Below are 27449 nucleotides of genomic sequence, written 5' to 3'. Positions count from 1 at the left end.
GCTTTCCATGATATATATATTTGCACATATATAAGGGGTTGAGTGGGAGCATTAAGACTCCAAGAAATCCTGTTCCCCAATACCGTAACTTTATTCTCAGTGAGCAAGTCAGGTCTCTACACCTCTTCCCAGCTCCAGACCCAAGACTGCCAGATTCTGTTGTTCTCTTTCACACCTTCATGATGTCAGAGGCTGAGATCTCCTACCTGAGTGACAGCTTTTTCTCTAGAAACTGAAGTGGCTTCCAGGTATGCATATACTGTATATGCAACAACGTCCAGGATGAATAACAGAGCAATAATCCAAACAGATAATTTCTATTCTCTTAGTCCTAAATATTTTTATTGCCATTTTCCTTTTTACAGTGTCTCCCAATTACAAGGAGTGTGATAGCAAAAATCTGAAATAGCATTTTGATAAAATAGAAATCACTGTTAGGCACTGTTACTTCATTTAGAAGTGTAAGAGATTGCCTATCGCCCAATTTACTGCACTCTGTAGCTCAGGGGGCAAAAACAAGAGCAGCAACAACGGAATATGCATGACCACTGTGGTATTTATACATGCTGCTACATTTCCCAAGCTTGAATGGGCAGTTTCTTTGGAAAGCCAACTAAATCAATAAAAGGCCAAATGAAAGTATATAGAGTCTAGTTTTGTTTGACCTTGCCTGCGTTTCAGTTGATGAGTAATCTTTTCCACAATGGCAGTTCTAACCATATTAAAGCAAGCAGTCAAAGGCCCAGATACAAGAGAACGATGCTCCTTTCTTCTCCTCAATCTCAATATCCACCCCAACTTGGGTGGCTTTAAAAGAGAATTAGGCACATTCATGGAGGGCGCGGCTATCGACGGCTACGAGCCACGACGACTAGGCTCCCTATCCGTAGTCGGAGGCAGCGATGTTTCTGAATACCAGTTGCTGGAGACCACAGGAGGGGAGAGCGCTCTGGTGCTCGGGTCCCGCTTGCGGGTCTCCCTCAGGCAACTGGTCGGCCGCTGCGAGAGCTTGGATGAGGGATGGCCGGATCCAAGAGGCTCTTCCTTCGCTCTTAATTCCAGCTGGAATCGAGGACCTGCGCACACGCAGCCCGAGGGGAAGGCTTTGCTCTGCAGCCGCGACTTATGCCGCACGCTCCTGGTGGCATCAAATATAACGACCGCGCAGGCAAGCGAGGCATGCGCAGAGCCGTCCGGCTCGTCAGAGGCGTCCTCTCGGGCAGCGGCGCGCACACGTCACGAAGAAGCGCCTCTGCTCTCTTTCGGGTCCTCCAGGCGGCTTCCGGTCCGTCGGCTTCTCTTGCCCGGGGTGCTACGGTTCTATTATGTCGCGACGGGCCTTGAGGAGGCTGAGGGGGGAGTCGCGGGGGCAGTCGCCTCTGGGAGGCCTCGATGTGGGAGGCGGCGGCGAGGAGGAGGAGGAGGAAGAGGACGGAGGAGGTGGAGGAGGAGGCGGCGAGGTGCCGTCGTTGTCGGGGGCTGGAGGCAGCAGGAGGCGGCCCCGGCAGGAGCCGGCGGGTCGGGTCACCAACCTCTTCGAGCTGGTGAGGGTCGGGTCTGCCGAGCTGCCGCCAGTGTGGCCCTGAAGCGGGAGGAGGCTTGCCATAATGGCTCAGGAAGAAGGAGAAGAAGAGGCAAAGGCCCGCCGCCCGCTTCAGCTTCCGCTGCTTTCCCGTAGTAGCCTGGCAGATGTTTCCAAGAAGCTCAGAAGCAGCAGGGCGTGATGGCAGGCAGCAGGCATTTTATTTATCCTCCACGGTTGGAGGCAGTTTATGCTTCTGAATGCCAATTGAGAGAGTTGCTGTTAAGCTCAGGTCCTACTTGCATGCTTCCCATAGGCCTCTTGATGGCCATCGTGAAAAGAGAAATGTTGGACTAGATGGCCCTTTGGCCTGATCCAGCAGTTAGGCACTTCTTATGTTCTCCCTGCCCCAGCAAATGGTATTCAGTTGAATACCCTCACAGTATATGGAGGTTCCACTGCTAGCTGTCATAAAGGTAGACCCCTGACCATTAGGTCCAGTCATGGCCGACTCTGGGGTTGCAGCGCTCATCTCACTTTATTGGCCAAGGGAGCCGGTGTACAGCTTCTGGGTCATGTGACCAGCATGACTAAGCCGCTTCTGGCGAACCAGAGCAGCGCACAGAAAAGCTGTTTACCTTCCCACCAGAGCGGTACCTATTTATCTACTTGCACTTCGACGTGCTTTCGAACTGCTAGGTTGGCAGGAGCAGGGACCGAGCAACGGGAGCTCACCCCGTCACGGGGATTCGAACTGCCGACGTTCTGATCGGCAAGCCCTAGGCTCTGTGGTTTAACTCACAGTGCCACCCGCGTCCCTAGCTGTCATAGCAAATCAGAATTTCCTGACTGATCAGCCCTAAGGTCATGTAGTCCAGCATCCTGTTCCCCATAGTGACCAAGCAAATGCTTTTGGGAAGCTTAGAAGTAGGACCTGAAGGCAACAGTCCCCCTCCCACCCCCCAAAAAATGACTTTGTATTGGGAAGCTCTATGTGCCATGAAGTTGCTTTCTTAAAGCAAATATTGTGTGGTGACATGAAGTTAATTTCTCCATTGCATGAAATGCACTTTCCTGTGACTGCTGCTAGTCAGCTTTGTTTCCTGGCCCTGCATTCTAATATTATAAGGGAGAGAGAAAGAAATGGGCCCATTTAATCTCTTTTCTTCTCCTTCCCCCTGTTTTATAAACTTGGAAAGCCATCATATATAGAATCAGGCCATTGGTCTGTCTAGCCCAGTAATATCTACTCTGAGTGATAGTGGCTCTCTGAAGCATCAAACCAGAGGGCTTTCTTGGCCCTGCTTTCTAAGTGTGTTTTACAAGAAATTGAACTTGTGGTTTTCTCTATCAAAGCATGACTTATCACCAGGCTGTGGTGTTTCCCTTTTATATGATAAGTGAAAGAATCCATACCTCTGCATTATTCTGCTATTCTGCAAAATGAAACAAACATAACCTGTGCTTTTATTTCACGGAATGATTAGGGAATGTGTCCTGTTTGTTCAACTGGACTAATTTTTACCTGCACAGATAACCAATGAAGAAGCAGAGGATGATGTAGTATCTAAAGAGGACAAAGATGATTCCAGGCTGCAGGAGGAGGGTGACACAGGGAACAAAGAAGGTCTCAAGACTGACAGGCGGAGAGAAGGAGACGAGACAGAGCAACCGGACCAGATGGCAAGTACCCTGTAGGCAGCTGGGACAGTAACACACATAACTGTGTAAAAGAGTAGTGAGTGCCCCAGATGTATCCCTGGAAAAGGCAGGGTGCTCTTTCCTTGGGAAACCCTTATACATATAATGTGAGGCTGTATAGATTCTGCTTCCTGGAAGCAGAAGCAGTGACAGCAGGAAGACTGCTGTGACATAAACTCCTGACAAACTTTACTTTCAGGAGTCAGATGTGCTACATGATTGCATCTAATTCCTAGGATAGCCATTATGCAAATGTGTCCTGTGTGTTAGAATGTGTGAATCAAGAGATGATTTATTTAAAAAGAAATGCTGAAGTAATGCTGAAGTTTTTCTCAGGACTAGATCCCTTAGTTATGTTTCTGCTTCTGGTTTGATGCTGCAATATATATATCTTAATTGTACCATTCACTTCTATTTTTAAAAGCCTATTTCAAATAACAAATCACGAAAGAAAAAGAAGAAAAGAAAGAATAAGAAGAATGCATCTGGCGAGTCTCTGGTAAATATGAACTAGGTTTGTGGGTTTAGCACCCAGAGGGGGATGCCAAGTGAGGCTGGCTAATGCATATAGGAAGGATAAGACAGGGCTGGATGAATCCCACCCTCCTGGCCCCCTTGGGATTTGAAATATTTATATACCCTTGTGTAGAATTGGCTCTTTAAAATGTGGTGGGAACGTAATTCCAGCCCCAGTGAAAGGTGACCAGCTAGATGTAGTGAACAGAGACTAGATTTCATGACAGCCACACAGCCATACCATATTAGTAGAAAAGGGTGAAGAAATTTGTGCTAGGACAAGTTAAAGCAGTATGTTTGGGTACGTGGAAGGCATTACAGACAGCTCCTTTATCAGGGGCTGAATCTCAGAATATTGCAGCTTTCCTTGTAAGCTTTCATGTTTCTTAACAGTGCCCTGGAGATGAGGACGATGCAGAAGACATTGAAAGCATCCTTGTGAGGATTGAGAACTCCAATGGGCCACCTTGCCAGAGCCAGAGCACAGTTATCATGGACCATCGGCCTTTGCTCTACATAGAGCACAGGTAAGAAGCCGAGTCTTACGAAGGCGTTTTCCTAACCTAGGGACACTTGGGACTGGGAGCATGTTGACCAAATGAAGTCTGTGGCTTGTGGAATGTTTGTGGGAGGAACCAAAATTCCTGCACAAAAGTACTTTTGCTTTAGAACGGAGGTGGCTAAGCTGCAGCCTTCCATATGTTGCTGGCCTACTGCTCTCAGCATCCCTGACCATTGGCCATGCTTAGTGGTCACAGGTTTCCTCCTCTGCTTTAGAGAGTGCTGTTAGAGCTTTTGTTGCTTCCTTTTTTCCATTTGTTTTGCATTTAGACACCATTCACAGAAGTCCTTTATCTTCCTAATGAAGTCCCTGTTTTATATTGTCACATCCACATGTATTCTGCGTGCTGTGGAGGTTTTGATATCTGGAGTTTCTGGAACTTGCTCTTTATTTGCCAACAAAGTACCTTCCAGCATGCAGACTGTATGTCTTCCCCAAAGATGAATGGGGAAAACAATCAGGCTCAGTGAGCAACTCGTGTCTGGGAGTTGAGCATGTTTTGCCACCTACCTTAGATTTTCCCATTTGCTGCTTTGTAAACTATTAAAGAGATTGGAGAAGGACCTGGTTGCTGCTGTGGGGAGTAGGAGTCCATGCTAGATGGCAGCATATTATAGTCAAGGTAGTACCCGTCAGATGTTGTGGACTGCAGCATCTCAATGAGTATTGGCCATACTATCTGGGGCTGATGGGAACTGTGGTCTGCAGCATTTGGAGGGCACCATGTTGCATATTCTTGACTTAAGGGCGTGTCCTCCAGCTATACCAACCAGCACTTCTTGCACCTCCTGTGCTGCTGCTACAACAGTGTCTCCAAATCCTTGGCCTGTCAAGTTACACCTGGGAAGGGAGAGCTGAAACAGCTCAGTAGATGTTCCGTGTTTGTGTGTGTGTGTTTGTCCCTTCCAGAAAATAAGGCATGCCTCACAGGAAGCTCAATGCAAATACAATGAATTGTTGTCTTTTAAAATCATACATGTGTGGTGTATCCTCAAAAAGTGGAAGTGGTTGTGGTAGGCAATAATTGAACAATGGAACTTGAGCATCTCTTCTTCACCTTCTCTGGTGGCTAAATTGTCTTGCCTCTTCCTATTTCAGCTTTTGCTTCTCCCCAGACTCCATGCACTTCTCAATAGTCCCCCCACTAGTTTTTGGTAAAACTTCTCAAAAGTCTGTGGAAAAACTGAACTTTTTAAAAAACAAACAAACATATTTTTATTAAGGATTTCTTGGTTTACAAAAGTTATGTGCAATGTCTCTTTTTTCCAGTTACATTGTCTACAGACCAGTTTCATTTGCTGAGACACTAGTGTAACATTAGGAAGAAAAGGGGGAAAGAGGTGGAGGTGGCATGATGAGTGGGGGTGGGATCAGGTGGAAATGCTTCTCTTCTACTTAGTGTATGAAAAGCTGAAAAGCATGCGTTATGTAGAAGGGCAGATCAAATTACAAGCTTCCCTCAGTTTATTATTACTGCAGCATTTTACATGAATGACGCACCATTTTCACTCTGACCATTGAAATGTCTGCCTTAAGCCCTCCTTTCACTTGGGGGGCGGGGGTAGTGGACCTGCCTGCGTATTTCAAACCTTTCTCCACAACAGGGGTCAGAAATATATTTGGATCAAAACAGAGGGTTGCATTCTGAGAGATCAGAATTCTGCACCGTATTTCAGAGTGCAACTGAGTTCCAGCCCTGTTTACAGTTGCTTGTAGGATTGCTGGCAGTTTAGTGGTGTGTTAGATGTCTTGCACTGTTTGATCAAGAGAGGGCAGTATTGGCACTTTCAGTTTCAAAGCTATTTTGTAGCAATACTGAAAGGGCAAGGAGTGGTGAGATGAAAATGCTGTATTAAGCTGCCCTGCTTCTTGCTGTGTTTGTTTACTGTGGTCCTTATTGCTTCTGCCCTTTTAAATATAGCCTCTGCTCCTCCAGTAGTAGAGATAAGTGAAACACTCAGAAGAGGTATGGAAAGAAATGTAAGGCTAGGTAGGGTGTTTCAGCAAAGGGGTTGCTGAATATACCTTTTGGGAAGGGCCTCTGCCACGTCTCCCTTCCTGTAAGCGTGAATCTGTCTCCCAGAACATCTTCATCAGGGATAGGAGAATTTGTGGCCCTCCAGATGTTGCTGGACTCCAGCTTCCATCATCCATGACCATTGGCCAGCAATCTGGAGAGCCATGGGTTTCCTGTCCCTGACTTACGCCTAAGCAAACTGAAACAAATTGGTGTTTGTCACCCGGCTGCCTCTGGCTCCATCTCTGCTCCTTCTCTTGTTGCATAAGAAGAGCCCTCTTGGAGCAGGCCAAAGGCCTGTCTGGTTCTCAAAGTGGCCAGTCAGATGCCCAGGGGAAGCCCAGAAGCAGGACCTGAGCACAACAGCGCTCTCCCCACCTGCTGCTGAATTTTAGATTGTAAGCTTCTCAGGGCACAGACCTGTTTCTTGTTCTTTGTATATAATTAATACAAATAAATAAATAGGTTGATTTGTATTACAATTTTTTTACAGGAACTTGAATCCAGAAACAGAGCTGAAGAGATATTTTGGGGCCCGAGCAGTTCTTGGTGATCAGAGGTAAGTTCAAACTCTAGAAGTGTGAAGCATGTGCTTAGTTAGGTCCTGTGGGAGATTAAAGCATCTGCTAGTTGTCCTATAAAAACATACTTTTTGCTTAAGCCTTTTAGGCTGAGGAACTTTGAATGCCTCTTGCTTAACACTCCACTTTTAGACTGTCTCTGAGACAAGGGATGTTGTGGAGATCTCAGACATGCTGAAGATGAGGGAAATGGAACCTCAGCACAATAGCTTCAGTGTTTCCTTAGAGATAGTGTCAGTTTTTAACCCTTTGTGCTAATCTAAACAATCTCTTTAAAGCCCAGCCTACAAGTGTGAGGGGCCCGGATGCGGACGAGTACTTGTAGGTCATTCGGATGTGGTAGGAAGGAGGACATGGTGGTGACTTTGAACCATGATTATGCTGCTGTTCCAAGTGCAGGAAGCAGCCTATAATTTCTTCAGGAGGGCAGGGAGCCAACACAGATATCTGAAGGTTCAGGAGCCATGGTCCCAGTATGACTCTCTGATTTGTTTACAAAGAGCGCGTGAGCAGCTTGCAGCGTCAGACTTAAACAAGTTTCCTCTACGTGGGAGATCCTGTGGGTGTTTGCTTCGTTTTGGTGCATTTTGTAATTTTTTGTGCTGTGCTAGTAGTTGGTGCTTATAGTGCTGTTTGCTTCAGCAAGATAGCGGCAACTACTGGCAGAGCACAGCAAAGTGTAGAGCAACCTTCACTAACCTGGTGCCCTGGTTTGGACTACAGTTCTCATCAGCCCCAGTCAGCAAACTTGTACTGACTGGGGCTGATGGGGGTTGTGGGAGGCAACAGGTGGGGAAAGGCAGAAACAGAGAGAAGTCTGCTAATGAAAAAGATGGCTTTCTAGTTAGGTGGGAAGGAGATGATATCTGACCTTCCTAATTCTGAGAGACCAGATTGCATTTTTTCCCTTCTCATGTTATTTGTATATCACAAAAATAGCATTAAAAAATTGCAGTAATATCTATAATGTATGGTTCATTATTAGTGACCGGTACCAGAATATATTTATGATACACATTAGGTAACCACAGGAGGAAGCCAGGGCAGGTCAGTCACATGGACAGAGTCCTTTCATGGTAAAAGAATGCTCCAAATGAAGCCATCAGCCATGTGGACTAGAAGACCAATCTGAAAATTAGATAAGGGCTCAGGTAAATAAATGCCCCTTAAGACAGGGCTCATTGGAAATCTGGATAGGAGATGAAATGCTGAGCCATCATATGAAGCAGATTGAAAATTGCATTTTTTGTTCTGTTTTTAATGTTTTATTGTGGGGGGATTACTGTGTGTATTTTTATTGTTTTATTGGAATGTGGCCACCCTGAGATTGTTTGCATTAAAGAATGGGATATAAATTTTATAAATAAAATAAATATCAAAAGTAATTTTCATCAGTTTGTTCAGCTAAAATAACATTGTATTTTAATATTTTGCTGGAAGCCGCCTAGAGTGGCTGGGGAAACCCAGCGGAGTATAATTATTATTAATATTTTGCCTGAGTGTTTCTGCTTGTTTGTGTATGTGTCTCTCTCTGTGTGTCACTGTGGTAAACCTTGTGGTATTCATTGGTCTTGCATTCAGTCTCCAAGTTCTGTTTCTTCTGCAGGCCACGGCAGAGGCAGCGCCAGTATGTCCGCAGCACGTGGCTGACAGTGCCTAAGAACACTTGGCCACGCCATAGCAAAACAGGTGAGAGGCTTTCCCTGCTTCCCTCAGGTGCTCTGTGCACTCCCACTGGCTTTACACCTGTGTTGGAAACACATGCCTGGTTGCTGATTACATCTTCATAGCTGTGACTTTAGTGCAATCTTCCCCTTCCACTTAGTTTCCTCCAGATGTTTTGGACTAGAACTCCCGTCATTCCCAGCCAATTTGGGGCAGGCTGCTTTATTTTGTGTGTGAGGAAGTACATCTTCACATGTCAAGTAGCAGGACCGCATGTGCTGAGCTGACATGTAGGAGCAGTGTTTGTATGTCACTCCACCCACCACGCGGGTGGCGCTGTGGGTAAAACCTCAGTGCCTAGGACTTGCTGATCGTAAAGTCGGTGGTTCGAATCCCCGCGGCAGGGTGAGCTCCCGTCGTTCGGTCCCAGCTCCTGCCCACCTAGCAGTTCAAAAGCACCCCTAAGTGCAAGTAGATAAATAGGTACCGCTTTATAGCGGGAAGGTAAACGGCGTTTCCGTGTGCGGCACTGGTGCTGGCTTGCCAGTTGCAGCTTCGTCACGCTGGCTACGTGACCCGGAAGTGTCTTCGGACGGCGCTGGCTCCCGGCCTCTTGAGCGAGATGAGCGCGCAACCCTAGAGTCGGACACGACTGGCCCGTACGGGCAGGGGTACCTTTACCTTTTACCACCCACCTTTCTCTTTATGTGACCAAAAGGAGGTCTCTTCCTCTGTGCCTGGAATCATTGCGCAGTCTAGCTTTCTGGAAGATGTCGGAAAGGAAAATTTATCTCCTTAACCAAGTATCTATAACCCTGACTGCCCACACTTCTTTGCCTGTGTGCTTGCTTGGAGCCTCAATTTGTTTTTAAGCCTGGAGAAAGCAAGAATCCTTGCTTTGGCGCAAGAGCAGGAAACCTTTGACCTTCCAGGTGTTGCTGAACTACCACTCCCATCAGCCCCAGCAAGCATGGCCAGTAGCCAGGAATGATGGGAGTTGTGGTTCAGCAACATCTAGAACAGCCTTCCTAAACCTTGGGTTCTCAGATGTTGTTGGACTCCAACTCCCCCTAGCTAGTGGGAGCAGTGGTCAGCGATGATGAGAGTTGAAGTCCAACAACATTTGGGGACCCAAGGTTGAGAAAGGCTGATCTAAAGGTTTCCCACACTTGCTTTAGGGAGTCAACTAACAGAACTAGTTAAGTTGGGTTGGGCATGCTCCCTTAGGTGCTGTAAATATATTGCATCGTGCATTAACAGCCCTCTTTCTCTCCCCTCTTCGTCCCCAATTCTGCCTAGGCATATCCATGGCGCTGCTAGAAACAAAGCGAGGGGTACAACACTTTGCATTTGAGCACCATCGAGAATACCAGCAGGTGCAGTTCAAGTTCTTGGATGCCGTGGAGTCCATGGATCCAAACAATCTGGTGGTAGGTTCTCAATCGGACAAGGCCCTGCTGCGATGATCAGAACCCACTTGTAAGAATGGCAGCCATTTTTGCTGTTGCCAGTACCTGGTCTCTGAATATCCAGCAGTCTGCCAACCTGTATTGTATCAGGCGATTGCATGTTGAATGTTTTACAAGAAGGACCCTCCTGTGTCAGAGCAATGGTCCAGGTAGATCAACATTCCATCTGTGGAATTGCTCTGACCCAAGGCTGGCAGTGGCCACTGTAGGAGGTTCACAAGCAGGGCATGTATACTGTGATGTCCTTACACTCTAGTGGTCAGAGGTGGACAGCTGGAAAAAGTGGTTGCAGCCAGCGTGGGCAAGAAGTGCCATGTCTTGGGACCAAATGAGATGTGTCTTTGCTCATGTAGTTTGCCATGGCTTGCAGGGGCAGGGAGCCAAATCAGATTGCATCCCTTTGCCCCATAGCCACAGTCATGATCAGAATTTCTCCTCTCCCTGCACAACCTGAAGGGGAGCTTCCTTTGATATTCCCCATCAGCAAACAGAATAATTGAATTGTAGGCATGGGTGGGTGAGCGATTCTGGTTGTGAATGTGCCAGGGGGAAATGGTTAAGAAGGCTCCTTCCCCTTCTGTTTTTAAACTCAAACACAGCAGAAAACAAACTGCATGACAAATGTCTTGTCTAGTTTGGCCTTCAGAGTACAGGACAATGAGTTTGTCATTACATGGAGCTATATGACAAAAGATGGCAAACCCTGCTGCATTCTGGGCTCTAGTCCTTCACAGTACATAGCATAGTCACAGATCCTGCATCCTTTTGCCCAGATCTTATGCACAATGTTTGCCCATGTTTGTAAGATTTGGACTGAAGGGTTCAGTGACTAAAGAGACCCTTGATGATGGTGGGTTTCTAAAGCATTATCTGCTGCCACATTTTTGTATCTTGGAAGATTTTGCTACTAGTGACTGATGTTTTCACCTAATCCTTTTCCAAAAGCAAGCTATATTGGTAGCGTCACAACAGCCTGAGGCAGTGAATTCCAAAGGCTGAGTCTGTATTTTGTGGGAGGGTAGCTGGAAGTTCCTCCTTTGTATCTCTCTTTCTGAAAATTCAAAAATCACTTTTGGGATTGCGATATAATTATGTTCGTTGATGCTTTGGTCTGTACTCCTGGTCCTGTGGGGAATCATAGAGTTGGAACGAAAGCCCAAGGGTCATCTAGTCCAGTCCTCTGCAATGCAGGAATCTCAGCTAAAGCATTCATGACAGATGGTCATCCAACCTCTGCTTAAACACCTCCATTGAAGGAGAGTCCACACCTCCCAAGGGAGTCTGCTCCACTCTCAAACAGCTCTTACTGTCAGAAAGTTCTTGCTGGTGTTTAGTCTCAATCTACTTTCTTGTAACTTGAAGTCATTGGTTCAGGAAGAGGCAGTCTGTTCTGTTACTCTATGGAGCAGAAATCTGATGTGGAACAAGGCTCTCCTGTAGCACAGAGGTTGCCCTGCCTGTCATAAAGGAACTTGATTTCCACATTGGGCTGGCAGCCATTGTTGTTGACCTGGATGAACTCATCCATAAAGCAAGCCCCTGGCTGAGGACGCCCCTCCTGTCTGGGACAGAAGGTGGGGGTGAGCAAAGAGAGCGCTGAGTGGATTCTAACAAGCAAGATTTGAATAGGCAGCTGTGCTATTTTTAAACTTCTTTTTCCAGATTTGAAGAAAGGAGTGCCTAATTTCTCTTGGTACTTTAGCAGAACAGGCTCTGCTTTGAGACTTTACTGACCATATCCTGGTGAATTAAGTTGGGCAACAACTTTGATGGTACACACAAAGCAGGCAAATCATTCTTGGCCTAATATTAGCATAATCAGGACATTGAGCTTGGAGAGCCCCCAGCCTCCCCCCCCCCTTCCCCTTCCCCGATGAGGGCAAACACGGCTCTTTGAAACTTCACTGTTCTGTTTTTTAGATAGAAGACCCTTTGTCTGGGGAAGACTCACGCTTTGCACTCTCACCACTCATTGCTTGGGCATGGGATCTGTGCTTGATGGGCGTCTTTGGCTTGGGGAGAAACAGAAGGGAGCAGCTAGAAGCTGCAGCTTTGCAAATTCAGATGACACTCAGTTGTCGCAATCCAAGCCTTGGCACAGTGGGTTATGGTCAGACCAAATGTCTGCTGAGTTCAGCATTCTGTGGCCTACAAGTGGTCAGACAGATACCCCACAACTAGAGCTGGGTGGTCCTGTTATTTCCCAGCTAATAGTGATTGGGATAGGGGTGGGTTGGGGTTGCGATTTGCAGGCATCAAAGCTTGTGGTGTGTGCAGCCCCTTAGGCATGGTACGACCCTGTCCTGTCCTGTCCCACCAGCATGTGCCTCCCCCACACCACACTGCAGCTGCCTTTGCTTCCTTCAACTCCAAGGGGTTAGGCCCTTGTTGACCAATTGACTAGTCAAGATGTCCTAGTGTGACTCCTCAGGTCATCAACTGTCTCACAGTACAAGTTCTGAAATTCGTTGTCTTGTATGTATATGGTGGTGCCTAATCAGGCTGACTGAAAACTTTGTAGTGATTCTGGTCAGCCCCACCCCCACCCCGGAGATCCCTCTCTAATCTTAGATCTGTTTTCTTGCACCATTCACAGTTGATGGGCTTGGGAGTTCATTCAAGGTGAAGTGCAGCCCATTGGAATTTCACTTAATACACCACTTCGGAGCAATCAAAGAACTGAATGTTTCACATCTTGGAGTAATTGTTTGTTCCCTAGCCTGTTATTATGTAGCCGGCTGTTTTCATGAAAAGTCATCCTCCGGATCAATAAAATATGAAGAGAAGGAAATGGCCATATCATAGATTTCAAAATGCTTGCTTCATCTGTCTGCTTGCAGCTTTTGCTCCAGATGAACCCTTCGCATGTAGACTCACTCTTACAGCTCAGTGACGTCTGTCGGATGCAGGAGGACCAGGAGATGGCCAGAGACCTTGTTGGTAAGAAGCTGAGGGCAGCCAAAGTAGAAGCTGGGAGGGCTGTGCTGTATTGCTTGAGCTGCTCATGGAATTATGGTTCTCCCCAAAACAGAGGATGGAGTCTAGAAGGATGCATGTGTTCTAAAGAGGGCCATGCCTTCCAGAATAGGGGATTGTGGGAGCCATATGTGTCACCAGCTAGTAATCCAGAGCATTGCTCTTCACCCCCTGGGATGCAACTGTTTCATAGGAACCTGGATTAGGAAGCACCTTCCACTTCCTCTTTAGAGTCAGCCTTGAAGGGAACAGGGCCTTCTCAGCTGTGGCACCTCATCTATGAAGTCCCCTTTCAGTTCATCATGTTTCCACTCTAGCTATTTCAACAACAGTAGAATACTAATTTTAGTATTTCTGGCATTTAGTGGAACCTGGGTTTAATGCTGATTTGACAGAGAAATGGAATGACAATATTTTAACAATAAAAAAACCAACTCCAAAGATGAGTGGTGTCTCCTGCCTCCAGGACAGGGGTAACCAATATAGTGTCCTCCAGATGTTATTGATCCACAACTCCCAGCATCACCAATGGTCAGAGATGATGGAAGTTGCAGCCTACAACATCCAGGTGGCATCATGTTAGCTACCGCTGCTCTGGTGCTACAGGAGGGAACACACACACACACCAATTTCCCAGGTAGCTTGGACCAGAGTGGGATTGCTCTTGTGGCTACCTCTGCCTGACCTTTTTGCTGCCACCTAAACATGATACTCACAACAGCAAAAACCAACACTAAAACTTGCTTACTGTGTGTTATTAAATCTGTATTGCATAGTTTGTTTACATTACATAGTGTATATATTAGATTTCTGTTCTAATACTTCAAATGCATTTGCATCACTCAGGCAGGTTGCAACAGTTCAAATCACAGTATCATTAAAAATCTACAATATTGCTAGGAATGGAGGAAGGCCTGTCCACCACAGCTGAATACCAGTTGCAGAAAACCACAGAAGTGGGGACTGCACTTGTACTTGAGCCCTGCTTGCTGATTTCCCGTAGGCTGGCCCTGTGAGAAGAGGATGCTGGGCTAGATGGGCCATCGGTCTGATCCGGCAGGCTCTTCTTAAGTTATTACGATCTAAGGCAGCATGCAAGTTGGTAGGGAGGTGGTATCCTGCACCCAAGCCATATGGGCTTAAAGTATTAAAATGTAATACCTCGCCTTGTTTTTGAAGAATATAATCAGTACATGAAAGGCTACAGAAGGTGACTCAGCCATGCCCCACTCTTGGTGCCTCTTTTGCAGAAAGAGCCCTCTACACCCTGGAGTGCGCCTTTCACCCAATGTTCAGCCTCACCAGCGGGACCTGCAGACTGGACTACCGGAGGCCAGAGAACAGGTAAGAGTCCCATTGACAGTGCCGAATGGGAGTTTGCTTGCTCAGTCAGGGCTTCTCACTCTAAAGATAGATGACTTCTTTGCACAAGCCAGGAAAGGAGTCGAACCAGAATGTGCTGCCCTTCATGGCTGATCAAGCCTGTTGAATCTGCCTTGAGCTGCATTACTGTTTATGCCCTTTTCCATGCCCAGACTGAATTGTTGTTGTTATATTGTTAATTATTAATCTTTGCTTTTTTTTGCTGTTCCTCTCAGAGCCTTCTATCTGGCTCTGTTCAAGCATATGATTTTCCTAGAGAGGAGAGGTTGTCCTCGCACCGCCCTGGAGTTCTGCAAACTTATTCTGAGGTAACTACTGGTTCTTATAAGGCAGCTTGAGGCCTCTGGTCTGTCTTTTAGACTTGGTGGGAGGACTGAGCAGCACACCCGTCTCCCACCTCTACCCTGAGCAGGTGTGTGTTTACATAACTGAGCCCTTAATTTCTCTAAAAGTTTTTAAGGGGGCAGTTAACTCCCTTATGTAGACATGGAGAAGGGTTGGTTAATTTGCTGGTTGGTCTTGACTATTGCTGGTTGGTTTTGCAATAGACTCACATGGTTTTTAATCTCCCCACCCTTGAATTCCACTCCCATCTCCAAAGCCTTGATCCAGAGAATGACCCGCTGTGCATACTGCTGATAATTGATTTGCTGTCGCTACGAGCAAGAGAGTACGCCTTCCTGACACGCATGTTTCAGGAGTGGGAGGTGAGTTGCTAGTGGGTGGCCCTGGCAGGAAGTGTGCTGAGAACGGAAGAGTCTGGCTGAGTTGCCAGAAGGTCACCCCACCACCTGCAGAAGAATTAGGTGTGAGTCACTCTGGCCACAGCCTGTGGTGCTTCCGATTCCTCTGGAGCTGGTCGTAACTGCAGCCTGTTCATGAGCAACTCTTATAATGCAATTTACCACTAGAGTTACTGTTGACTTTCTGTGTTTGGTTTTATGGACTGTTAATGTGTTGCATTTAACTGGTAATTTTCTTTGTGGCCCCATTTAGGGTCAAAAAATGGGATACAAGCTTCTTAAAAATCAGCTCAGCTGTCAACCAGATACTTACATAGCTTCTCTTCCTCTTCTCCCCCCCCCTTCCTGCCCCCCACCTTTAGGGTCATCGGAACCTGTCTCAACTCCCAAACTTTGCCTTCTCAGTCCCTCTGGCATATTTCTTTCTGAGCCAGCAGGAAGACCTCCCAGAGTCGGAGATCAACCAAGCCCACGAAAGAGCTGCCAGCCTCATTCGGCAGTCACTGGTCATGTTCCCAAATGGTGAGTCTGTCTGTGTAAAATGTTCCAAGATGGGTGTACAGAAGGCCGCAGCTGTGAATAAAGCCCTTCATATTCCCTCAGCAGTGGTGGCTCAGGGAGGGCAGTAATGCTAAACCTCAGAGGGGGGTTGGGTTGCTTTAATCAAGATTTCCCGTGACTGGTCGTCTCCTCTTTGTCCACGCTTTCCCTTCAAGACACTGTCACGCTTTAGCCAGGAGCAGCACATGGGTCCTGCCTTTCATCATGCTGTGACTGCCTCGTCCCTGGGAGGGGCCTGCCCAGTTTCCCCTTCCAGCCCCAGGCTCCAAAGGAATATAAGGTCTGCCAAGACAGCCTTGCATGGCTGAGCAGGGAATGTCTTCTGCTCCAAACAAAGGGAGTCCAGTTTGGGCTGCTGACCCATGACAAGGCACGCCCTTTCTGCTCCTTCACAGCGACTTCAAACAAAACCCCTTAAAAATAATAATCAGGGGCCAGGAAAAGTTCTGTTGTGTGGTTTTAATGGCACCTCACTCCTTGCAAGTCCATTTCATTCAGAACTTGTTTCTGTGGTGGGAAGAGTAAAAGAACAACAGGCAGAGCAATATTGTGACCCATTTTCAGTACCCGTGCAGCAGCATTTGTGGCGGTTGGAGGTCTTTCCCTCTCATTTCTTTCTCTTCATGCCTCTTCCAGTTCTTATGCCTTTGTTGGATCGCTGTAGTGTGCAGCCAGATTCCACAGTAGCATCCCATGCATTCTTTGGACTGGACGCCCAGTTGAGGTAAGGAGTGTGTGAAAATGCTCTTTGCAGTCCAAGAACATGCAAGTCTTACAGGAATGGAGTGAGGCGTTTTGTGGTGTCAGCAGCTGAATCTTCTTATTGAGTACTAGCAAGATTGGGGGGAGGTTTTTCAGAATACCAAGGGAAGCATCAGAACCAGAGGATTGCATGTCAGCAACGTCAGGTCAAACTGAGAATCAGTTGCTTACATGGGTGCTCGTGTTGTCAGTTTCTGGGGCCAATGGCAGTCAGCAGGAGAGCAGAAGCTTCTTCTAATGCTTTCAGCAAGCATCAAGGGATCTCTACAGCAAAGAGGCTGGGCACGTTTCTGGTTCAAGACTGGTCTGTTGTTGCTACAGTGTCGGAGGGGCAGGTCACAGTCTATGGAATGGACATAAGGATGACTTCTGACTCTGGCCTTTCCCCCAGGACAAGGGCAGAATAAAAGTGTAATGTGCCCTGCTAAAAGTGAAAATGCCTTATTGGGTGGCTCAGCTCCGCTGTCTTCATCAGCCTTGATGCCTAGTAGTGGAACTGAGGCCTTCTGCTCTCGTTTCTCCTCCTGTGAGGACTTGCCCTCAGCAAGTCTACCTCTAAGGCAGCAACATGCTTTAAGCTGCCATGTTTAAAGGTGTCTCGTTTTCCCTCTGCAGTTCGCCCCCTGTGCTGAACCAGCTGGTTGCCCTCTATCTTGGGAGGACCCATTCCCTCTGGAAGGACCCGGCTGTCATGGCCTGGCTCGAAACAAACGTGCATGAGGTGTTGCGGATGGTGGATGCCAAGGACCCAATGTTGGAGGAGGCTGAGCAGAAGTGAGTCTCTGCACCTGCTCCAGGATGATGGCGGGCAGAATTCATTCCCGCTCTGGCTCCAAGCATTCCCTGCCATATTCTGCTGGCTCCTGCATGCTGTTACCCTCCTGTTGAGAGAAGAGAGCGTTCAACAACCAGGGGGTGGGGGAGAGACATAGCTGGGCAGTGGGCTGTGCTTGGTGCCTGCTTAGATGTGCCAGCTAATTTGAGGGTGGCCGGGAAAGAAACCTTTTTGAAGCTATCATGTCAAGAACTGCTAACTGGGCTGACTGAATGCAGCTACTTTTGGGGGATTCTGGCAATCTGTGAGCAGCCCTGGGTGCCAATGTGTTTCTGCAGAGGAGGCCTTTGCTTACGTGTGGCTGGGAAAGAGAGCTCCGAGGGATGCATATAGCAAATTAGAGCCACTTCTCTGAAATATTTTTGGCCCTTAGGCGAAAGGCAAGGTACCAGAACGCTCCCAGAAATGTCTACCGCCATGTGATCCTCTCGGAGATAAGGGAAGCCACAGCAGCATTGCCTCCGGTGAGAGAATGGATGGGGCAGGGGCATAGCTGCACCTCACAAACCTATTTTTTATGGGGAGCATATCCTGTCGGTATCTCTTCCTTCTTCTGATTCTGCTCAATATGGCCTTTCTGGGCTCCCATATCACAGTTCTTTGGGCATAAGGAGCTGGCTGGTATTGAGCTGGCAATAGCCCATCCTGCACAGTGTTGTTAGCTGGAGAGCAGAGGCTTCTCCCAGCACTGTTGCCTGATACCATTTAATGGGAATGTCTGGGACCTTCTGCATGGCAAGTGTGCACTGTGCCTCTCGTCAGTATAGCAAGCTTATCAGCTCTACTGCCATTTAGGCCCCTCCCACCCACAAGGGGCCTTGCTAGCCATCCCAGGGCTGCATCTGCCACCACCTTGAGAGCAGCCACATTTTTTCTTTCACAGCTCTCCCAGCTTGTACAAAGTTCCCTTCTTCTTTTGTCTCATATTTCTAGATTGTAAGCCTACAGGCAGGAACCCGTTTTTGTATGTTTTTTTGTGCAGCACCTAGTGCATATTTGGCACTTTATAAGTAATCCAGTAAAAGGTAAAGGTACCCCTGCCTGTACGGGCCAGTCTTGACAGACTCTAGGGTTGCACACTCATCTCACTCTAGAGGCCGGGAGCCAGTGCCGTCCACAGACACTTCCGGGTCACGTGGCCAGCGTGACGAAGCTGCTGCGGCGAACCGGCACCAGAGCAACACACGGAAACGCCATTTACCTTCCCGCTATAAAGCGGTACCTATTTATCTACTTGCACTTAAGGGTGCTTTCGAACTGCTAGGTTGGCAGGCGCTGGGACCGAACGACGGGAGCGCACCCCGCCGCGGGGATTCGAACCGCCGACCATGCAATCGGCAAGTCCTAGGCGCTGAGGTTTTACCCACAGCGCCACCCGCGTCCCCAGTAGGAAGTAATCCAGTAGGAAGCAGCAAAGGGAGGGAAGCAAAGCAGGGCCACTCCATCGGCTCTGCCCAGAGATCAGCTACATCAGGCGTCTCTCCCTGAACTGTTTCCACTCAAGCTGGAACAAATATGGGAACAAATATTTTAATTTTAAGAAGGGGTGCCTGAATTTGCTTCTCTTTTCCCTTTGGGTACATGTATTTTAGACCGTAAGCCTACTGACAAGGATTGTCTTGTTAGTTACTGCTCTTCTGTAAGCTGCTCTAGGAGCCTATTTGCTGAAAAGCAGGGTAAAAAAAATGCTACAACTAAATACAAAGATGGTGATGAGTTCTGACCTGGATTCCATTTCCCTCCCTCTCTCAAGGAAGTGACCTCCCAGCCGATAATGGGGTTTGACCCCCTGCCGCCTCTGGACTCCATTGTTTCGTACACAAGGCCAGAAAGGTACCACCTGTTGCTGCTTCCTGCACACCTCCATCCAATTCAGTAGCTTGGATATTTACTTAGATCTGTGTCAGCCTGGGGTAGACAAAAAACCCCAGGAAGGACCAGAAGTGGTCCAGTTCTCTGAATCTTTTACACATGCATTGTGTTTATGAGTTTTTATACAGGCAGTGGAAACTGGTCCGTTAGGGCAAATGGGGCACTGCTCCACCATTCTCGGTTTTCCCTCAGTAATCTCCCCCGTTTACTTACAACCAGTCCAACAGGTGTCACTGCCTGTCAGCTTTCTCCTCCTCAGCCTCAATGCTGCCCTTGTAGAACTCAGCAAGGAGAAGGATGGGGACAAAACTAAAAAGCTAGAATTAGTTGGCTCCACCTCTCCCTTAACTCTGGCTCCTCTTGGTCTCCCTGCTTTCTAGTCCCAATGGACACCAGTCAGCTGCCTTATTCCAGGCCAGCCTACCTGCCCATCACACTCATTATTGTCTTCTCTGAGTAGCAGAGGTGCTCTGGGGAATCAGGTAGAGAATGTTCTTTCCCATCACCTCCTATTGGAGATAACAGGGATGGAACCTGGGGCCTTTTGCCTGCAGAGTACATACTTTGCTCATAAGTTGTGGTCCATCTCCTCCTCAGTGCATCAAAGACCCACCCACCCTTCCCCATCTCACTTTGTTCTTCCCACGCAGGGGGCCAACTATTTATTCTTTTTACATTGCCTTTTGTATCCCACCGGTCCTCCAAACAGTTCAGATGACATAAAATCGGCCTCTTGCCCCTGTGATTGGTTGAAGTTTACCCAGTGAGTTTCATAGCTGAGTGGGGACTGGAACCAGAGTCTTAGCTTAGCCCAGCATTAAGATCCGTTGCACCAGACTGTCTTTCTGGATAGTAGTTCAAAATTGCACGCTCCCTGGCTCATGAAGTGCCATGACGTTCCCGCTCTCCTAGGAAAGAGGAGGAGGTCCATTTGTGACCAGACTTTCTCTTTTTTTTCCAGGGCAACCCATCCAGCCAATGAAAGCACTTTATCTCTCTTCTTTCGCTCACTCTTGCCAAACTTCAACTTGCAGGTATGTTGAGTGTGAAATGACTGGCCAAGGTAAGGCAGGTGTGTTGAGTGGCTGCATGCTTCTGAGTACTAGGTGCTGGGAACGGGAGGAGGGGAGGGTGCTCTTGCACTTGGGTCCTGCCTGCAGGTTTCCCATAATGGGCACCAAGTTGGCAACTGTGAGAACAGGAGGCTGGACTAGATGGTCCCTCTTTTGCTTGATCCAACTCCCATCAGCCCCATCTAGTGTGCTTCTACAATCCAGTCTGCCAGGTTCTCCCACTGAGAAGACTGGAGTGTCCAGGCCTTCCTCCCTAAGTGTATGAGGAGCAGAAGAGGTGGAGAATTTTCAGCAAAGAGACCGAGATAAGCTTCTTTCTAGCATTTCTTCTGAGGACCCCAAAGACTGGGCTGGTTCTCCTTCAGTGCCCAGCACCTCTTCCAGTCAAGCTGCCTTGTATAACTCCCTGACCTGTGCTGTGTTTCAGGGAGAAGTCAGAGCTGGTGGAGAGGAAGAGCCGGGTGCAGGACAGAATCTGAACCAAGGTGTGAACAGACTGATGGCAGCCATGCGGGACATGCTGGCAAATATCCAGTTCCAGGAGCCACCACGGGACGACAACCCCGAGGGGGATGGGGGAGAGTGGGACTAGGCCCTTGCACCCCAGAACTTCCTTTCCGCCCCTTCTGTAACTTCCCTTGCCGCAAAATAAACAATCATAAGCCAAAGGGGTAGAGTGTCTCTGTGCCTTAAACATGCACACACCAGAAAAAAGGGCATGGTTATCATCTTGGCACAACTGATAGGGAAGAAATGGCCCTTTGCTCTGAAAGCTGCACACAGTTGCTTTCATGAGATCCAGGTTTCGCTAACATGCAACTGTCCTGCCTAAGGACAGAGAGATTTTTTGTGTCAGTTGCCTGCCTTTTCTCAGTGGCTCCTGCCACTGAAACCACATAGGCTAGAGCACCAGTCTTCAACTATTGGATCAAGACCCACTACCAGGTCATGGCCTGATCCAAGGTGGGATAGTGCAACAGCAGCAACATCACCATATAACTATATGGTGAGAGAGAGAGAGAGAGGAAAAATTGTGTTACCAAATGCATGTTCTGGTTAAAGACGAATCCTGGATTTGGAAAGGTTGAAGGCCACGGGGCTAGTGGATGTGTTTTAAAGTCTCTTGGAGGTGTTCTGCTAATTAGAGAGGATCTTTAGTGCAATTCAGATATGCTTTGTGGGTGGGAGGGAGGATATAGAAATTCTTTGTCAGTGACTTGCTCTATCAAAGTAAGCAAGATATAGAAGATCTCTGTCTCTTCATGTTGTTATTCAAGGTTTAAAAATAGCTGCCTGAAGCAAACTTGATGTTGGGGGAGGAAGTGTTTAAACGTTTTCACTTCCTGACCTTTTTCATGAACATATTGTCCACCCCAGAGCTGTTATTAGTTCCTTTGGGAAAAGACGGGTACCCAGATTGTAGCTGTCTTGTTTCCCCACTACATGACACCCCAGGTTTATTAATAAGTGTATTTGTCAGGGGGAAGGAGAGGATTGTGAAAATGGGGGCGGGTTAGGCCTTTCTCAAGCACTGTGCCCTTGATCCAATGTGTCCTCATACCTGCTCTTAACATGCTTTTGGGACATCTGCTGACATCTTTTGTCATTTGGCTCTTTCTGGGCACCTGTGCTTGTGACCTGTGGGATTGGCAGAAGGGATGTTAGCACCCAGACTCTTACTCTTACGCCTTCAAAGTGTACATCACAAATCACCTGGATAATGTAATTTACACGAGCAGGAGCGGCTGCCATGCTCTGAGTTTGACCAAATAATACAAGATTCTACTGAACATAATGAGGATAAAGTTGTTGTTGCTGCTGCTGCCGCTGCCGCTACCCTCAGAGAATGTCCACAGACTTGCCCTGGAGCTTAATCAGTGTGAGCCCCTCAATATTTTCCTGCAGCAGAGTGGGTGACTGGCAGCCCCCTCTAGTGGGTGCAAACCCCAAGTCTCTTCCTTCTTCAAGGGACCAGCACCCACAGTCCCACCCAAACCTCACTCTGGAGCTATCCTGCATTATTTCTGCTCCCCTAGTAGTTGTAGCAGAAACAAAAGTGTCTGCTGCATTCTGACTGAGTTCTGCTGTAGCAACCAAACCTTCCAGCAGGCTGGCCTCTGCACTGGGCATGCTTGACTATTGGCCCTGGCTTTGCAGCCTCGGATCAGACGCCTCCTGAACAGGAGCGGCAGGGGCTGGGACTGTGTTTTGCCTGCCTCTCTTGGCATCAAGGCAGACATGGTGCATCTGCTCCTCTCTTCACACTTTGAAGTGCTGCCTCTGGCTTGACTCTCAAAGGCCTCATTGATAAAGCTGTAAATAGAACTCTTGGCCGGTTGCTGGCTTAGAGGCATGAAGACATCCGCCAAAAAGAGGATGGTTATAAAACGTATTTTCTCTCCCAGCTCAGCCACCAGGCTCTGCTCCCAGCCAGGCAACCCCATGCCAGTGTTTTAGGGCTGCACCGAGTGGTTGATTAGCTGATTAAAAACCTTTTGATTGACTGAAAACACGGCACCTGATTAATTAGGCAAAGTATTTTTTAAAATGTTAATTATTCATGATAAAGATACTTCTTTTCATTGCAGACATTCAGAGGTTGGTTTTCAGTATGACTCATTCCGGAGTGCCTGGCAGATACCCTCTCTATTTAAGAGCACATCAAGCCCCTGCTATGAATAGTGACTTCAGGGGGGGGGGGCTGACACTGGAAGGGCGAGAGCAATGAAATGACTCTAACTGGCAGCTGCAGCCTCTTTGGTTTGGGGAAGAATTGGGATCAGAATCCTCTTGCATCAACATTTCATTTGGCTTGGCCTTTTGTGGGCTGATAGAGGAGGTTAGCTTGGACTGTTTAATTGAAACTTGGGAGCTGGTCTAGTGTGCCACTGCTTTGCTAGTGTCTGTAGGGAGAGGTGAGTTACAGAGCAGGCCATGTTTATGGGGATATAGTGTCTGTACAGCTTCCAAAGGGCAGGACGCCAGCCTCACGCCTCAACCAACTGAACCCATGGGAGTCCAAGGGCCTGCTTAAATTGCAGCTGTTTCTTACACACACACACCACATGCCTGGTTAGGGATTCTCCTTGCAAAGACTGAAAACAAGAAGTGGGAGGAGCATAAAACCTCCCATGTCTTTATTCTACCCCTCCACCTTGCACAGGACTGGAGTAGTTTGGTTAGTGCTACAGCTTGATCCAGATGATTGCTCTCACATTTTCAGAGGGACAGTGGCTGTTGCTGCTTTGTCCCTGTGTGCCCTGCTTCAACCTGGGGTCATTTTCATGTTTCCTGGGCAGCTTCTCTCTCTGGAAGAATACCAGCTTGTCAGGGGAGAATATCGACTGGGACTGTGATACAGGGGTGAAAATGTTAAACCTGTGTGCTGCAATCCTGATCCTCATTCCCGGTGACCTTTATTATAAAAGTAAAAGCAAGACCTCTTCAGTGTTCCCCATGCATTTAATGTCTGCAGCTGGTTCTCTGAATTAGCATCTTAAGAACATCACCACGTACTTTGGGCAGGCTAAAAATGCTTCTGCCCTAATTCAAAACCCAGAGTCATTAAAGGAAACTACCCCGCTCACCCTGAAATGCTGCAGCTTATCTCCAGTACGAAGTGGTTAGCAGAATAGGGGTCAGCATGAGCTGGGATCTGTCTGGAAACGGGATGTTAGAGCAGATGGGACATTCGTCTGAGCCAGCAGGAGTATATGATTGCTTGCTTACCTCCCCGCCCTTCTCTCTAAAGTCCCTGGGCAAGTTGAAACACTTTAAAATGTCAGACATTGGTTAAGAAAGTGAAATATTTAGGGGTTAATATGACTGCTAAGAATGTGAATTTATTTAAGGATAACTATGAAAAATGTTGGACTGAAGTGAAAAAAGATTTAGAAATATGGTCAAATTTGAAGTTATCGCTGCTAGGCCGAATTGCTGTGATAAAAATGAATGTATTGCCAAGAATGTTATTTCTGTTCCAATCACAGCAAATTTTGGACAAAATGGACTGTTTCAAGAAGTGGCAGAGAGATATTTCAAGATTTGTCTGGCAGGGCAAGAAGCCCCGTATAAATTTTAAGATTTTAACTGATGCTAAAGAAAGAGGTGGATTTGCCCTGCCAGACTTAAAACTTTATTATGAATCAGCCGCCTTTTGTTGGCTGAGAGAATGGATGCTTCTTGAAAATACGGACGTTTTGGATCTGGAAGGTTTCAACAATGTATTTGGTTGGCATGCATATCTGTGGTATGATAAGGTCAAAGCACACAAAGCATTCAAAAACCATATTGTAAGAAAAGCACTGTTTAATGTCTGGATAAGATATAAGGATTTGTTAGAAAATAAAACCCCAAGATGGCTGTCACCTATGGAGGCAAAGGCCCAGAAAAAACTCAATATGGAGGCCAAATGGCCGAAGTATTGGGAAATCTTGGAACAAGAGGGTGACAGATTAAAATTACAGAGTTTTGAAAAATTAAAAAACAGAGTGCGAGATTGGCTCCATTATTATCAAATAATGGAGGCATATAATCAGGACAAAAAACTAGGTTTTCAAGTGGAAAAATCAAAGCTGGAAACAGAATTGTTAGACTCTAAAGTTAAGAATTTGTCAAGAATGTATAACTTGCTATTGAAATGGAATACTCAGGATGAAATGGTGAAATCTGCTATGATTAAATGGGCATAGGATGTTGGACATAATATTATGATGGCTGACTGGGAACAGTTATGGACCACTGGTATGAAGTTTACGGCATGCAATGCCTTAAAAGAGAATTTAATGAAAATGATTTACAGGTGGTACATAACACCAGTCAAGCTTGCAAAAATTTATCATTTGCCTGATAACAAATGTTGGAAATGCAATGAAACTGAAGGTACTTTCTTTCACCTTTGGTGGACATGCCCAAAGATTAAGGCATTCTGGGAGATGATCTATAATGAAATGAAAAAGGTATTTAAATATACCTTCTTAAAGAAACCAGAGGCCTTTCTCCTGGGCATGGTGGGCCAATTGGTGCCAAAGAAGGACAGAGTTTTTTTCATGTATGCTACAACAGCAGCAAGAATACTCATTGCAAAGCACTGGAAGACACAAGACTTACCTACCAGGGAAGAATGGCAGATGAAGCTGATGGACTACATGGAATTGGCGGAAATGACTGGCAGAATCCGAGACCAGGGAGTCGGTGGAAGAAGATTGGAAAAAATTCAAAGCTTATTTACAGAAATATTCCAAAATTAATGAATGTTAGAAAGATGCTGGAAAGAAGTTATATGACTTTAGTAGAAATATTATAAAGAATTAAGTATGAATAGATTGACATTGGGTAAAGAGGTAAATTTAAGTTTAAAATTGCGTTAAGTTAAACTATGGAACTAAATTTGTGAAAGAGGGAAAGGACTTGCTGGAACATTTAATTGAACTAGAATACAAAAAAGGAGGTGTGAGGAAGTTGAGGAAATAAGCAAATGAAAGATAAGGATATGAAAATATGTGGTTCTTTTGTATGTTTGTTTGTTCTTTTGGGGGGTTTTCTTTTTCTTTTTAATGCTTTTTTTTCTTTTTGTATTGTTGATGTTTTGTATTTCTGTATCTATTTTTGTTTTTGAGGTTTTGTAATTGTTTATTGCTCATATTTTTCTCTTGTTTTGTTTCTGTCTTTTTCTAATGTTTAAACTTTAATAAATATTTTTTAAAAAAGAAACTTCAAAATGGCAGATACACTATAAGGATCAGCTTGTCTATTAATTGTCCACAAAATATGAAATGACTTCAAGTTATTCTCAAGCCATTTTTACACGAAAGTGTGTGTTTGCATTAATAGGTAAAAAGTAGAGTTTGCTGTCCAGGTAGTTCCCACGTGGTTTCAGTTTTCCCATCATGAGGGCTGTCACAAGGGTTTGCCTGTTCTTGTACCCAAAGTTCACCCATATTTATTAAAGAGGAAAACCTGCCTCATACTTTAGGAAAATAAGAAGAATGGCTCATCTTATCAGCATCCTGCTCTTACCCTGGCTATCCAGATATCAGGGGTGGGGGGTGGGGAGTAAAGGTAAAGGACCCCTGGATGCTTAAGTCCAGTCAAAGGCAACTATGGGGTTGCGGCACTCATTTCGCTTTCCAGGAGCTGGGATAGCAACGGGAGCTCAGCCCATCGCAGGGATTCAAACCGCCAACCTTCTGACCGGCAAGCCCAAGAGGCTCAGTGGTTTAGACCACTGCGCCATCTGCATCCCTACCAGAGGGAAACCCACAAGCAGGACCTGAGTTCAGCAGTCTCAGCTCACTGGTGGTTCCCAGTGAGTAGTATTCAGACGCCTACCACCTCCAAGATGGGAGGTAACACACAGCCATCATGACTAGTAGCCATAGATAGTCTTATCCTCCATGAACTTGTCTAACTCTCAGGGCCATCCCCGGGTGTTTTGCCGCCAGAGGCAAAAGAGAAAACACTGCCCTGTCACCACCTCTTCCTCTGTTGCCCACCCACCGCTGTGCACCCACAAGGCATCGCATGTCTCCCTACTGCCACCTGCCAGCCACTGGGCAGTACACAGACACACAGTGGAAGAGGCTGACAAGTGCAGGGCAAGCTCCATGGAGGCTGGATCGGCCGCTCTCCCAGCTTTCTGGAACCTGCCACCCTGAGGGAACTGCCTCACCTCATGGGTGGGCCAGCCCTGCTAACTCCAGGTTGGTGGCCATCATTGCATCTTGCGATAGCCCTTGTATCTACGAGTGAAGGGTGGTATACAAATTTAATGCTAAATAAATAAATAAATAAATAAAGCAAGCAAATTCCAGACTTTAACAACAGTAAGCGCTGGGTGGATAAGTATTTTCTTTGTCTGCACGGAATCCTCCAACACTGAGTTTCCTTCAATGGACCTGTATTATAAGAAAAGGAGAAATACTTCTCTCTATCAACATTCTCTACCTCCAAAAATTTTAAACGCTTCTCTTCTGTCCTCCCCTTACTCGCCTTGCATCTAAAAACCTCCAACTGTTGTAAAGGTAACTGGAAAAAAGTGATCTTGAACATAGTGACTGGTTTTGTTTTGAGCAAATGAAATAACTATGACCCCTTTAGGGTCATAAATTCTCTGTCTTGCAAAACAAAGAGCCCATCTTTTCCTAGCGAGGAGAAGCAGGCCCCTCTTCATGATGTACCAACGCTGCTTTGAATTACGTAGGCTGTATCTT

The 27449-nt window shown here is 46.7% G+C and overlaps 1 protein-coding gene across 1 annotated transcript; it reads left to right on the top strand.

The window, feature by feature from the left end:
- The first annotated feature begins 1268 nt into the window (after positions 1 to 1268).
- Positions 1269 to 20906, top strand: TCF25 (TCF25 ribosome quality control complex subunit). Its single transcript, XM_082229170.1, has 18 exons — positions 1269 to 1544; positions 3056 to 3205; positions 3648 to 3722; positions 4133 to 4266; positions 6812 to 6877; positions 8506 to 8588; positions 9864 to 9994; positions 12874 to 12973; positions 14260 to 14353; positions 14608 to 14700; positions 14994 to 15099; positions 15498 to 15657; positions 16333 to 16420; positions 17074 to 17232; positions 17667 to 17757; positions 19047 to 19126; positions 20127 to 20199; positions 20666 to 20906. The coding sequence occupies exons 1-18, from the start codon at positions 1326 to 1328 to the stop codon at positions 20828 to 20830; spliced, it is 2067 nt and encodes a 688-aa protein (XP_082085296.1). The 5' UTR covers positions 1269 to 1325; the 3' UTR covers positions 20831 to 20906.
- Positions 20907 to 27449: the final 6543 nt, after the last annotated feature.

The sequence above is a fragment of the Podarcis vaucheri genome (assembly GCF_965113315.1).
Source record: "Podarcis vaucheri genome assembly, chromosome: 7".
Lineage (NCBI taxonomy): Eukaryota > Metazoa > Chordata > Lepidosauria > Squamata > Lacertidae > Podarcis > Podarcis vaucheri.
Note: the sequence above shows the minus strand (reverse complement) of the source record. Positions and strands in the feature narration are given on the sequence as shown.